The 13,660-nt window shown below is 46.9% G+C and overlaps 1 protein-coding gene across 1 annotated transcript; it reads left to right on the plus strand.

Annotated features, from left to right (window-relative positions):
- Positions 1–340: 340 nt before the first annotated feature.
- Positions 341–1,767, plus strand: LOC143883222 (uncharacterized). The gene is made up of 3 exons (XM_077386574.1): positions 341–523; positions 1,094–1,232; positions 1,307–1,767. Exons 1-3 carry the CDS (start codon positions 341–343, stop codon positions 1,765–1,767), a joined length of 783 nt encoding a protein of 260 aa, XP_077242689.1.
- The last annotated feature ends 11,893 nt before the right edge of the window (positions 1,768–13,660 follow it).

The following is a 13,660-nucleotide window of genomic DNA, read 5'->3' on the forward strand; positions in this document are numbered from 1 at the left end:
TATGGGACACGTGGCGCCATTCGAGTGTCCTCGAGATGCATGCGTCGTATTTAATGCCCCACCGCCTCTGAAAAGCTATAAAAGGAGGTTTACCCCCTTTCATTTTTTACTTTTTACTTTTCATCTTTTCTTCTTTTTCTTGCTCTGGGAGCTTCGACTTCTCAGTTCTCAGTTCGCAGTTCGCAGTTCGAGTTACGCAAGGACTTGACGAGCTCCACTCACCGGTATTCCTCTCAGCCATTCTCTTTACTACATGTCTGATAGTAATTCGAGTTCCGAGTCCGGTACGGAGTCCTCCACTAGCAGTAGTTCAGAATTTAGGCCGCCGCAGGAGCCTGTAATGGCTAGGACGTCCGCTAAGATAGATCTTGTAGATAGCGACGACGAAGGGGACAAGGAGGAGGTGTTTTTAGACTTGAACGTCACTCCACTCCCCACTGGTAGTCTCTCCCGAGCAGAAGGGAGTGTTGAAAGTGACGTTGCTGAGGCGTCTACAACATTCCCTCCTGGTCAGGCGGTGGAGGTAGTCGCTAGAGCGCGGATGGATGCCAACCCAAAATACAACCTGCGAGCTCTAGTCGAAGAGAACTACCTCACCAGGTCCATGCTAGGCGACATTAGGGATAAGTACTGTGTGCCTCCAAGATTTGAACTGAAGGCAGCTATAGAGGGAGACAGAGCCTGTAACGAGAGTCGAGATCTCTGTATTTATGAGGACTCGATGAGGGCGGGACTCCGATTTCCTTTGCACCCATTCTTCGCAGCGGTGCTTCGATACTACGGACTGGCCCCAGCTCAAGTAGCTCCGAACTCATGGAGACTACTGACTGGGTTCTTGTATCTTGTCCACGGCCGGTTAGAGAGGAGCGTGAGCTTGTCGCTATTCCGTGCTTGTGCACATCTGAAGAGGCATAAGGAAGGGGGCTGGATCTACATCAGCCAGCGCCCTGAACTAAAAATCATTACTGGCATCCCCTCGTCAATACATTCATGGAAGAATAGGTTCTTCTACGTCGAGGATAAGGAGGTCAGTGAGCCCTGGCCTGTCCCTCTAGTGTGGGACACTCCGGACACTTCCAAATTAAGTCAAAAGCCGCTCCTCGAGAGTGAGGACAGAGAGATTTTCGCCTTGATGCGGAAGGAGATTGAGCAATCAGGCCTTATCCGCTGTGCAGAGTTCTCAGGAGAGGAGGTGCTAGTTGGACTGGGCGTGAGTGCCGCGACTCCAGAACGTATGTAGCTAGACTTGTCTTTAGAATATGTTTACTTTTATATGCTTGCTTCTGACTGCTCGCTTGTCTAGTAGAAATGAAGAAACAATCGACTGTCGAGAAGATAAGACAGGGAGCCCAGCCACGGGCACAGGAGGGTGCTGCACAGGCACAACAGGAGCGCCAGAAGAGAAAGGCGACTGTACTGGCGAGTCCGGCCCCATCACAGGGCACTCCTCCACCCCCATCTCAGAGGGCCAAGACTACGGTGAAGCTAATAGGCCCCTTTGCCCAGGGCGGTGGCTCTTCTAAGTCCGGTGGTGCTTCTACTGGAACCGGTTCTGGAGCTCGTCCTCCTACGGGGCTTAGTGAGCACGTCTTTCGACCCAATTGGGCCGTTCTGAAGGATGACACTGCCCTAGGCGAGAGCCGAGTAGCAGCAGAGATCATGAGCAAGTGTCTGCTGCGGAAGGACAAGCAACAGGTCCTTCACGAGCCGCCAGCTACAGGAGAGGAGGCTGTGTTATCCTCAGCATACCAGGTAAGGAAGAGGTGATCCGTTTGCTAACTTTCTGCCCATTTCTTCCTTTGACCATACTGATGCCTGTTTCTTTCTGCAGATCTTGCTCTACTACAATGACCTCAAGGAGAAGAGTAAGAAGTTCTCCCAAGCCATTACTGCATCTGAAGAGGTGAACGAAAAGTTGGCCACTGAGGTGCAGGAGCTTCAAACGAGCATCGGGCGAGTACAGGAGGAGAAGAGGTTGTTGATGGAGGATCTGGCCTCAGAGAAGAAGAAACTGGTCAAGGCTGCCGAAGCCATGGAGGCTCAAAGAGGAAGAGCCAAAGAGAGGCAGGAGACGGCAGTGAAGGAGGCCACAGAGGCGAAGGAGGCTGAACTTTTCAGCCTGTCGAGCGAGGCTTATAGTCTTGGATACTACGACTGCCTCCAGGAGCTCCAGACCTGCAATCCAAACTTAGTGATGCAGAATATGACTCTCCCTGCCAGGCCGAAGATTACTGATGAGGAGCCAGATGCTCCTACTGATGCTCCTGCTGACATCACCTCTCTTCCAGATGCTTAGTATTTTTTTTGTTTATTTTGACCTCATTTTGTAATGGTCCTTGAGACCCTACAGCTCTTAGCAGCCTCTTTAAAATGAATTTTGTAATGGCCCTCGAGGCCCCACATATTCTGATCAATGAAATCATATTTGTCTGTCTCTGATATTTCTCAACTGAGTGATTTGCTCGACTTGTCTTTTTAATTTTGATAACCTGGGACTGAGGCTGTTGATAGTCGAATTGTGACGAGCTGGTCTTCTAACAAGTACCCAAGTTTAGGAACAACAAGTACCCAAGTTTAAGAACTGGGTTTCCAATAAGTACCCAAGTTTTGTGAACTGGGTTTCCAGTAAGTACCCAAGTTTTGTGAACTGGGTTTCCAGTGAGTACCCAAGTTTTGTGAACTGGGTTTCCAGTGAGTACCCAAGTTTTGTGAACTGGGTTTCCAATGAGTACCCAAGTTTTGTGAACTGGGTTTCCAGTGAGTACCCGAGTTTTGCGAACTGGGTTTCCAATGAGTACCCAAGTTTTGTGAACTGGGTTTCCAATGAGTACCCGAGTTTTGTGAACTGGGTTTCCAGTAAGTACCCAAGTTTTGTGAACTGGGTTTCCAATGAGTACCCAAGTTTTGTGAACTGGGTTTCCAGAGAGTAAGAGTGAAACAAAGTCTGCAAAAAAGATTATTTATTTATAACAACAAATTTACAAAGTCACCTTTTTACGCCGTACATTTTGTCTATTGATAATATCTCCTGAGATTTTTGGAGTTCCATGCATGAGGTAATAAGTGCTCCTCCAGTGTCTCCAGCTTATAGCTTCCTGGCCGGATAACTTCTTTCACTCGATATGGCCCTTCCCAAGTCGGGGAGAGTTTCCCGACTTTCGTCGGTTGGGAGACGGCTGCCTTTCTCAGGACCAAATCTCCTGTCCTGAATTCTCTGGGGCGAATCTTGGAGTTGTGATAATTTGATACCCTCTGCTTATAAGCGGCGACCCGGATTCGAGATTCTTCCCGGATTTCTTCTAGTAAGTCGAGATCAGCACGGAGCCCGTCGCCGTTAAGCTGCTCGTTGAAGCTGGTGATTCTGGGAGACGGAGCGCCTATATCGACTGGTATCACAGCCTCAGTACCAAAGGAGAGGTTGAATGGCGATTCACCAGTCGTCGTGCGAGGAGTAGTGCGGTAAGCCCACAGAACGTGATAGAGTTCATCTGCCCATCGGCCAGCTTTTTCATCCAGCCTCTTCTTTATCCCCTGAAGCAGGATTCTATTAGTTACTTCCGTTTGCCCATTGGTCTGGGGGTGAGCAACCGAAGTGAATCTCTGTTCAATCTTTAGGTCCGAGCAGAACTTTCGAAAGTTCCGGCAGTCGAACTGTTTGCCGTTGTCTGTGATCAAGATACGGGGAATCCCAAATCTACAGACTACTGCCTTCCAGAAGAAATTCTGCACATTCTGCTCAGTGATCTGGGCCAGAGGTTCTGCCTCCACCCACTTAGTGAAATAGTCGATCGCCACTACCACGAACATGCGCTTTCCAGAGGTCGGTGGGAAAGGGCCCAGGATGTCCATCCCCCATACTGCGAAGGGAAGCGGACTAATAATTGGAGCCATTGCTACGGCGGGCTGGTGGATGGTAGGAGAGAACTTCTGACACCTCTCACACCTTTTAGCCAGATCCAGGGCATCCTGCCTGATAGTAGGCCAATACAGTCCTCTGAGCAGCACCTTTTTCGCCAGAGCTTTGCCCCCCAGATGTTCTCCGCAAATTCCTTCATGAGTCTCTTGTAGTGCATACGCGGCGTCGCTCGGCCTCAGACACTTCAGATATGGGAGAGTATATGACCTTTTGTATAGATTGTCACCACTGAGGGAAATCGGGCAGCTCTCTGTATCACCTTACGAGCTTCCTTCTTATCCTCCGGGAGTCTAGCATCGCGCAGATAACCCATGATCTCATCCATCCAGCACGGCTCATCTTCCACCTGCATGACTTCCATGGCTTTACTGTCGATGCTGGACCTCTGTAGAAACTCCATGTGTATGCTTCCGAGAGTGGTATATCCAGAGGCAGCCAGTTTTGACAGCACGTCAGCTTTGGCATTTTCTGTTCTTGGTACTCTGATGACCTCGAAACTTGCAAACCGGCTGGAAAGTTGGCGAACCTTGGCGAGGTATTTAATCATACGCTCGTCTCGGGCTTCGTAGACCCCTTGGATCTGGTTTGCTACCAGCTGCGAGTCGCAGTATGCTTTCAATTTTTGGGCCCCGGTCTGAATCGCTAGGCTCATTCCGGCAAGGAGGGCCTTATATTCCGCCCCATTATTTGATGCACGGAACCCGAATCTCAGGGCGTAATCCGCAGTGAACTCATCAGGCCCGGTGAGGATGAGGCCAGCTCCACAGCCGTTTTTATTTGAAGATCCGTCGACATATACTTCCCAAGTCGGTGTGCTGGTTATGGAGTCCTGTCCGGCTGACGGTGGCCTGATTTCCGTCCGAATTTCCTCTGTCATACGCTCTTCAGGGACTACTTTCTCTATAACTGGGAGCTGCAATGCTTTAGGGTCGGCGACCTGCTGGGGGATAGTGCACTCGGCTACAAAATCTGCCAGTACTTGGGCCTTGATAGCTGGCCTGGGTGCGTACTGAATATCGAACTCGCTTAGCTCTACAGCCCATTTCACAAGTCGCCCGGAGATATCTGGTCGATGGAGAACTTGTCGAAGTGGCTGATCAGTCAAGACCTTTACAGTGTGAGCTTGGAAGTACGGCCTTAACTTCCTGTCGGCCATTACCAGCGCGTAAGCCAATTTCTCGACCCGCTGGTACCTTGTTTCTGCGTCGTGAAGAACCTTGCTGACATAATAAATAGGTTTTTGCTGGCGGTGCTCTTCACGGACGAGGACAGCTGCCAGAGCTTGGAGCTGATGGAGAGATACAAAAATAGCTCCTCGCCCGGCTCCGGCTTTGTTAATAATGGCGGAGAGGACAAATATCTTTTCAGCTCTTCGAATGCGATCTGGCATTCTTCCGTCCAGGGCGCAGTCTTGAGTCCCTTGACCGCGCTGAAAAAGGGGAGGCACCTTTCCGCTGATTTGGAGATAAAGCGACCCAACGCCGCTATCATTCCCGTGAGCCGCTGGACTTCCCTGATGGTTTTTGGAGCAGTAAGCTCCATCACGGCTCTGATCTTTTCTGGGTTTGCTTCTATCCCTCGCTGGCTCACCATGAATCCTAAGAACTTCCCCGAGCTGACACCAAATGTGCACTTGGTGGGGTTAAGTTTCATGTTGTGCTTCTTCAGGACCTGGAATGTTTCTCTGAGATCAGACGCATGATCCTGCGCACTCCGACTTTTGACCAGCATATCGTCTACATAGACTTCCATGTTACGGCCGATCTGGTTATGAAAAAGTCTATTCACAAGCCTTTGGTAAGTAGCTCCGGCATTTTTGAGGTCGAAGGGCATAACTCGGTAGCAGTAAGTCCCTTGATCTGTGACGAAGGAGGTCTTTGGTATATCCGACTCGTACATCCTGATCTGATTATATCCGGAGAAGGCGTCCATGAAGCTCAACATTTCATGACCCGCTGTGGCGTCAATGAGTTGGTCGATCTTCGGGAGTGGATAGCTGTCCTTAGGACAAGCCTTATTCAGATCGGTGAAGTCGACGCAGGTCCTCCATTTCCCATTAGTCTTCTTGACTAGGACTACGTTTGCCAACCAGTCTGGGTATCGAATCTCGCGAATGAAGTCAGCCTTCAGAAGCCTCTCCACCTCTTCTTTTATTGCCTACCGCCTTTCGAAGGCGAAATGTCGTCTCTTCTGCTTCACCGGTCTACAGGTTGAATCAACACCGAGCCTGTGTGTGCTGATCTCTGGATCAATGCCGGGCATATCGGCAGGAACCCATGCAAAGACATCTGCATTGTCCTGGAGAAAATTGGTGAGCTGGTGCTGAATGCTGGTGCTGAGGGAGGAACCGATCAGAGCGACTTTCTCACTGTCCTCTGGGCACAGTGGGATGGAGAGGAGGTCTTCAGCAGGTTGAGTCCCTCTGAGCTCGTCCCTTACATCGAGCAGTTCAATTGGCAGTGATTCCACTGCATTTTTGCCTTTGAGTGCCATTGCGTAGCACTCCCTGGATTGAGGCTGATCTCCTCGAACTTCCCCCACACCATTGGGAGTTATGAACTTCATTTTTTGGTGGTAGGCCGAGGCTACTGCACGGATGAGGTTCTGGCCAGGCCGTCCCAAGATAGCATTATAGACCGAAGTGGCCCTTACTACCAGAAAGTTGACCATGGCGAAAGCTTGACAATGTGGATCTCCGACAAGAACAGGGAGCTCGATCTGCCCCACCACTTTCACGACCTCTCCGGAGAAGCCAAATAAATCTGAGTTCGCCGGCTTCAGACGGTCGTCGCCTATCATCATTTTCTCAAAGGCGTGGTAGTATAGAATGTCCGCCGAACTCCCATTGTCGACGAGGATTTTCTTCACCTCCCAGTTGGCAACGAGCATGGTTAAAACCAGTACATCGTCGTGGGGCAGGATAAGATTATCCAGATCTGCATCTGAGAAGGAGATCTCATTCTCCGTTCTCGTCTTTTTGCTGGTTGTGTGCACGGCGTTAACTCGCCGTGCATATGCTTTGCGAGCAGTAGAGGAGGTGCCCCCAGCCGCAGGCCCACCCATAATTGTACCGATGACCCCCCTTGGCTGAGATTGGGGTGCCTCAGGCTGCGCATTGGCCAGCTGAGGGGTTTTGTCCCGAGCAGGGGGCTGCTGTGATCTTCGAGGGCTGCGGCCCTGGGGGCTCTTTCCTCTGCGCTCTTGGTTGCGGCTATCAGTTCGGATATACTTTTTCAAATAGCCCCGGCTGATGAGTTGCTCAATTTCCTGCTTGAGTTGCCAACAATCATCTGTGTCGTGGCCGTGGTCCTTGTGGAACCGACAATACTTTGAAGGATCTCTCCTGTTTCCCTTGGAGATCATTCTAGCAGGCCACTTCACGAACTCTTCTTCGCTGATCGCCGCCAGTATGTGCTTTCTGGAGGTGTTGAGAGGCGTGAAGTTTTCTTCTCTTCTCTGAGGAGGCGGAGACTTCTCTCTCCTGAGAGGTTTATCCTCCCTGCGCTGCTTAGGGAGATTCTTCTCTTCAGAGGTTATCCTCCGATTTGAATTAAGAGCTGCCAGTGTTTCTTCCACCGTTATGTACTCTTCTGCCCCGGCCATAAGATCCGCTAGTGAGTGCGGATTTTGTCGAGCCACCGCTCGACGGAATTCATTAGACCTGGCGCCTGCGAGGAGCGCATTCATTGCTGCTGAGGGATCTAGATTTGGCACTTGAAGTGCATCCCTGTTGAATCGGCGGACGAACACCTTCAAAGGCTCGTTGTCGTCCTGTCGCAAGGCCATCAGGGAAGCTGTTGTTTTCCTTGGCCTGCGGCTGCTCATGAAGTGACGGACAAGATCCTCTCCAAAATCATCAAAATTGTTGATGGAGTTCGGTTTGATCCTGGAATACCAGTCTCTTGCCGCGCCAGTTAGCGTCGATGGAAACGCTCTGCAAAGAAAGCCGTCGGAAGCTCCGTGGAGGAGCATAATTGTTCTGAACGTCTCCAAGTGGTCCACGGGGTCTGTAGTGCCGTCATACTGAGGGACGGCGGGCATTTTGAACCCTCTGGGTGCTGGGGCACCCAGAACATCATCAGTGAATGGCGTCCTTCTTGAGAACGCCCTGGAGACGGGCCGGCCCTGGTCCTTCGCCAGTTCCTCTATCCGATGATCCATCTCCTCCATTCTCTGTAGCAGCGGATCCGTCCTGTGGTCCAAGGACCTGATCCTTTCCACAGACTGGCTCGCCGCGGAGCCGGATTGGCTCTCCCGACTCATACGACGAGGTCGGCGTTTCGCTGGTGGCGCACGATCTTCATGAGCTCGGCGCCTCTGTGCGAAGGGGGAACGCGACCTTTCAAGGTGATGAGGCTCTGTTTGGGCATGCCTCGTCGTGAGGTGAGGGACTTGTCTGGTGGAATGATGAGTTCGGCCCTCACCATGGTGTGATGACTCTCCCCTGTGGACGTCTGGCCTTCCTTGGACAGATCGCGGAGCCTCTGGGGGAGGTTGAGGGGGCACTTGAAGTAGTTGCTGGTACTGCCCAACGAGGGCTGTCATCTGCTGAAATAGAGCTTGAACCTGCTCCGGGGTGGGCAAGGGATTCAGATGTTCTGAGCGAGCCGGGCTCTGCTCTGCTGTAGCAGAAGCTGCTACTACTAGTGATGCGATTCGCTCGCTCCGGGTCCTGCGGGGTAGCGCGGTTTGGGTAGTCCGCGCCCGCGCAGTAGGCATCCGCGTACTCTTGCGTCCTGCCATTTTTGTGAGTGGGATGTGTAAAGACAGCTTTTAGTTCTGGGGTCCCACGGATGGCGCCAATCTGTTAGGCCTAAAATCGGTAACAGGTACAGCAGTGACGTGAGAGCTGAGCTGGATGACTAGGGGAGCTGAGTCCTGAGAGACCGGAGTGAACGAGGAGTGAGGTGGTCGAGAAAGAGTCCTGCTATGAGGGCTGAGTCCTGCACAAGGCAAGCGAGGTCAGAAGACCAGACCGGGTTTTACTCCGGACAGGCCCTTCGACACTCAAGTCAGTATGAGCAGGAGTGAAGGGGAGATATCTAAGAGTTTTTAGGGAGAGAAGGGATTTTTCGCATTACTCATTGGTCTGAGCTTTGATCCTCTATTTATAGGAAAATCTGGTGAGGTGTCCTGGACAGGTGTCCAGGACAGGTGGCGGCCTGTGAGAGGCTGGTGTTTTCACACCCCATCACATTGCAAAGGCATTTTCAGAACGGCTGTTGCATGAGAGTGCAGCTACCTCAGATGAATTAAGTGAATAAGACAAAATTTGTTAAAAAGTGAGCATATAAGGCTGCACTATCATGCAACAGCCATTCCACGAAATGCCTTTTGTGATGGTCCTAGCAAATCCCTTACTATTTACTTTCTAAACTCTGGTGAATGACGACCTTTCCCCTACCCTCCTCTTTGTTTTTTTCCCTCAACCAAGACGCTCTCTTTTACTATTTATTTACTAAATTGTGGTAAATAAATACCTTGCCACTCCTATTCTATCTTTTTGTTGCTTTCTTTCTATCTCTCAAGCTTTGAAAACAATCATATCCCTCTTATCTCTTTCTTTTATCTTGTTCTTTCTTTCAATTGCCAACTATTCTTTCTCTCGAGCGCCAATAAAGATGACATATTCTTTATTCCAAATCAACAAAAAAAGAAGTAGTAATTATTAGAATAATGTGAAGTGGAACCATAAATATCTAAGGGAAACTTTTGATTTTGTCATATATTATGGTAGCATAGATCTTAATTGTGTCCGTTTTAATGATGTGAATTCCACTGTCGACAAGCATAGAAGAAAGTCTATTACATGTTTGTAGGGTATCAAGATTGTAATCAGTTGTGACTTTGTTTATGATAGAATTTGAATATATGGCCACCTTTCCCCTACCTTCCCTCCTCTGTGTTTTTTTTTTCCTCAACCAAGACACTCTCTTTTACTATTTATTTTCTAAATTGCGGTGAATGAATACCTTGCCACTCGTATTCTATCTTTTTGTTTCTTTCTTTCTATCTCTCAAGCTTTGAAAACAATCATATCCATCTTATCTCTTTCTTTCATCTCGTTCTTTCTTTCAATTTCCAACTATTCCTTCTCTCGAGCGCCAATAACGATGACATCTTCTTCATGCCAAATCAACAAACAAAAATCAGTCATTATTGGAGGGGTGTGAAGTGGAATCATAAGTATCTAATGAAAACTTTTGATTTTCATATGTTATGGTAGCATAGATCTTAATTGTGTCAGCTTTAATGATGTGAATTTTGCTGATGACAAGGTAGAAGAAAGTCTATTACATGGTATGTTTTCTCCATTACATATTTGTAGGGTATCAAGATTGTAATCAGTTGTGACTTTGTTTATGATAGAATTTGAATACATGGCCACCTTTCCCCTACCCTCCCTCTTTGTTTTTTTTCCTCAACCAAGATGCTCTCTTTTATTATTTATTTTCTAAACTGTAGTGAATGAATACCTTGCCACTCCTATTCTATCTTTTAGCTACTTTCTTTCTGTCTCTCAAGCTTCGAAAACAATAATATCCCTCTTATTCTTTCTTTCATCTCGTTCTTTCTTTCAATTTCCAACTATTCTTTCTCTCGAGCACCAATAACGATGACCTTTTCTTCATTCCAAATCAACAAACAAAAATCAGTCATTATTAGAATGGTGTGAAGTGGAAGCATAAATATCTAAGGAAAACTTTTGATTTTGTCATATGCTATGGTAGCACAGATCTTAATTGTGTCCGATTTAATGATGTGAATTTTGCTGTTGACAAGGATAGAAGAAAGTTTATTACATGGTATGTTTTCTCCATGGCATGTTTGTAGAGTATCAAGATTGTAATCAGTTGTGACTTTGTTTATGATAGAATTTGAATACATGGACACCTTTCCCCTACCCTCTTTCCTCTTTATTTCTTTTCCTCAACCAAGATGCTCTCTTTTACTATTTATTTTCTAAATTGTGGTGAATGAATACCTTGCCTCTCCTATTCTATCTCTTTGCTTCTTTAATTCTATCTCTCAAGCTTTGAAAACAATCATATCCCCATTTTCTCTTTCTTTCGTCTCGTTCTTTCTTTCAATTTCCAACTATTCTTTCTCTCGAGCACCAATAACGGTGACCTCCTCTTCATTCCAAATCAACAAACAAAAATCAGTCATTATTAGAATGGTGTGAAGTGGAACCATAAATATCTAAGGAAAACTTTTGATTTTGTCATATGTTATGGTAGCATAGATCTTAATTGTGTCTGTTTTAATGATGTGAATTTTGCTGGTGACAAGGATAGAAGAAAGTCTATTACATGGTATGTTTTCTTTATGACATGTTTGTAGGGTATCAAGGTTGTAATCAGTTGTGACTTTGTTTATGATAGAATTTGAATACATGGACACCTTTCCCCTACCCTCTCTCCTCTTTATTTCTTTTCCTCAACCAAGATGCTCTCTTTTACTATTTATTTTCTAAATTGTGGTGAATGAATACCTTGCCTCTCATATTCTATCTCTTTGCTTCTTTCATTCTATCTCTCAAGCTTTGAAAACAATCATATTCCTCTTATCTCTTTCTTTCATCTCGTTCTTTCTTTCAATTGCCAACTATTCTTTCTCTCGAGTGCCAATTACGATGACCTCTTCTTCATTCCAAATCAACAAACAAAAATCAGTCATTATTAGAATGGTGTGAAGTGGAACCAAAATATCTAAGGAAAACTTTTGATTTTGTCATATGTTATGGTAGCATATATCTTAATTGTGTCCGTTTTAATGATGTGAATTTTGCTGGTGACAAGGATAGAAGAAAGTCTATTACATGGTATGTTTTCTTTATGACATGTTTGTAGGGTATCAAGGTTGTAATCAGTTGTGACTTTGTTTATGATAGAATTTGAATAGATGGACACCTTTCCCCTACCCTCTCTCCTCTTTATTTCTTTTCCTCAACCAAGATGCTCTCTTTTACTATTTATTTTCTAAATTGTGGTGAATGAATACCTTGCCTCTCCTATTCTTTCTCTTTGCTTCTTTCATTCTATCTCTCAAGCTTTGAAAACAATCATATTCCTCTTATCTCTTTCTTTCATCTCGTTCTTTCTTTCAATTGCCAACTATTCTTTCTCTTGAGTGCCAATAACGATGACCTCTTCTTCATTCCAAATCAACAAACAAAAATCAGTCATTATTAGAATGGTGTGAAGTGGAAGCATAAATGTTATGATATGTTATGATAGGTTGTCACGAGGAAGAGTCTCATGACGAGTCCCAGAGCCCATGTTCTCTTTCTCTCGATCTCTCTAGGTTATTGAAAACGGAAAGATTTCTCAAAAATGAATTTAACCCAGAATTACAACAAAGCCCGTCTTTACACGGCACCCTCCTTTTACGGTGTGGACCCCGATCCGAGAGAGGCGGGGGGGCGTGCCCCCAGACGAGTCTCTAGATCATCCACGTGAAGGAGAGCTCCGCCAAGGAACTCTCGAAAGAGTGCCCCTCACAGCATGAGCGGCGATGTAAAGTGAGATACCTCTCGATTCGGGGACTAGCCCGGATTCGAGACGCACCTTAAACAAAGAAAGAGTTGCCATCCAAGGAAGTGGGCCCTGGATCCCATGCTGTGCTCTGTCGCAACAGATAACCAGAGATATAAAGGGTCCGTGCCTGATGACGAATTGGGAAGGGGTTAGGCGCCCCCAATTCGCCCAAGTGCAAGCACCTGATCTCTTATGCCATTTATTATTAACTTTGAAGAGTTTTGGGCGAAAATCATGCGAAATGGGAACAAATATCCCCGAGATAACGTCTAGCTAACCATGCATGTCTCGGAGATGAATAATAAAGACAAAAAGAAATGAAAGATATGTCACCTAAGAATAGCTAGGTTATGAGTGTCATGCCTAATTGGTGTCTAAGTTCTGGTGGACAAGCACATGCATGCTACAGCTAAAGGTATAGGATCTGTACATGAAAGTAAGAAAACACAGCAAAACATACAGCACAACCCATGACCTGACTCGACAAACCCTAGACTCTAATGCGATACTTGACTCGGACCAAGATGGCCATCCATCCTAGCTGCACTACGTATCCCGGCCTCGGGAAGAATCAGAGCCAACGTAGTTCGGCGACCTATGCTAAACTACAATGCCTAACCTTCTAGGACCGCTATCCTAGACTCGATCAACTAGACCTGACTAGTTTTTAAAGCTTTCTTGCACGATTGCGTAAGTTCGAGTGAATGGTAATTTTTAGGACTCCCTATATGCCCTAACTAATGCAAGTGGACCCTACACCCTATGTGTGACTAGGTTGTGTGTCCTAAGGAAAACCATGGGCTCTCTAAGCGCGTCCTAGTCTAGCCGACCACGACTCAAGGCCTCCTAACTCTGAGGACACTCATACGACAAGACACGGCAAATCCACAAAATCAGGACAGACTCCTAACCCTATGGGAAGATCTTTTGAAAATGGTTTGCAAGGTTATTTTGAAGAATTTTTGAAGCTTTGGAAGGTTTGAAAGGTTTTGAAGGTTATGGAAGTTGTGAAAGTTGTGAAAGTTGTGAAAGTGTGAAAGTGTGACTGAACTCAGGATGCCAGTTGCACGCCTGAGCTGCCTACGTACCCCTCAGCTAGGGATCAAGCCATCCATAGTTCGGAATTAGATTCTCCTAACTACACTCTAATGACTCAAGATTTTTTAGAGTTTTGATGTTTTGAAGTGTTTTTAATTTTTTGACA

The sequence above is a fragment of the Tasmannia lanceolata genome, unplaced genomic scaffold, assembly GCF_043159265.1.
Source record: "Tasmannia lanceolata isolate RefF3 unplaced genomic scaffold, GAP_Taslan_0.1 ptg000008l, whole genome shotgun sequence".
NCBI lineage: Eukaryota > Viridiplantae > Streptophyta > Magnoliopsida > Canellales > Winteraceae > Tasmannia > Tasmannia lanceolata.

Excerpts from the sequence above, each read along its gene's own strand:
- LOC143883222 (XM_077386574.1), top strand. The coding sequence starts at position 341 with ATGGCTAGGACGTCCGCTAAGATAGATCTTGTAGATAGCGACGACGAA. Across the intron at positions 524-1,093 it reads CTCCTGGTCAGGCGGTGGAG|CCGCTCCTCGAGAGTGAGGA; the intron begins GTAGTCGCTAGA and ends TTAAGTCAAAAG. Across the intron at positions 1,233-1,306 it reads GAGTGCCGCGACTCCAGAAC|AAATGAAGAAACAATCGACT; the intron begins GTATGTAGCTAG and ends CTTGTCTAGTAG.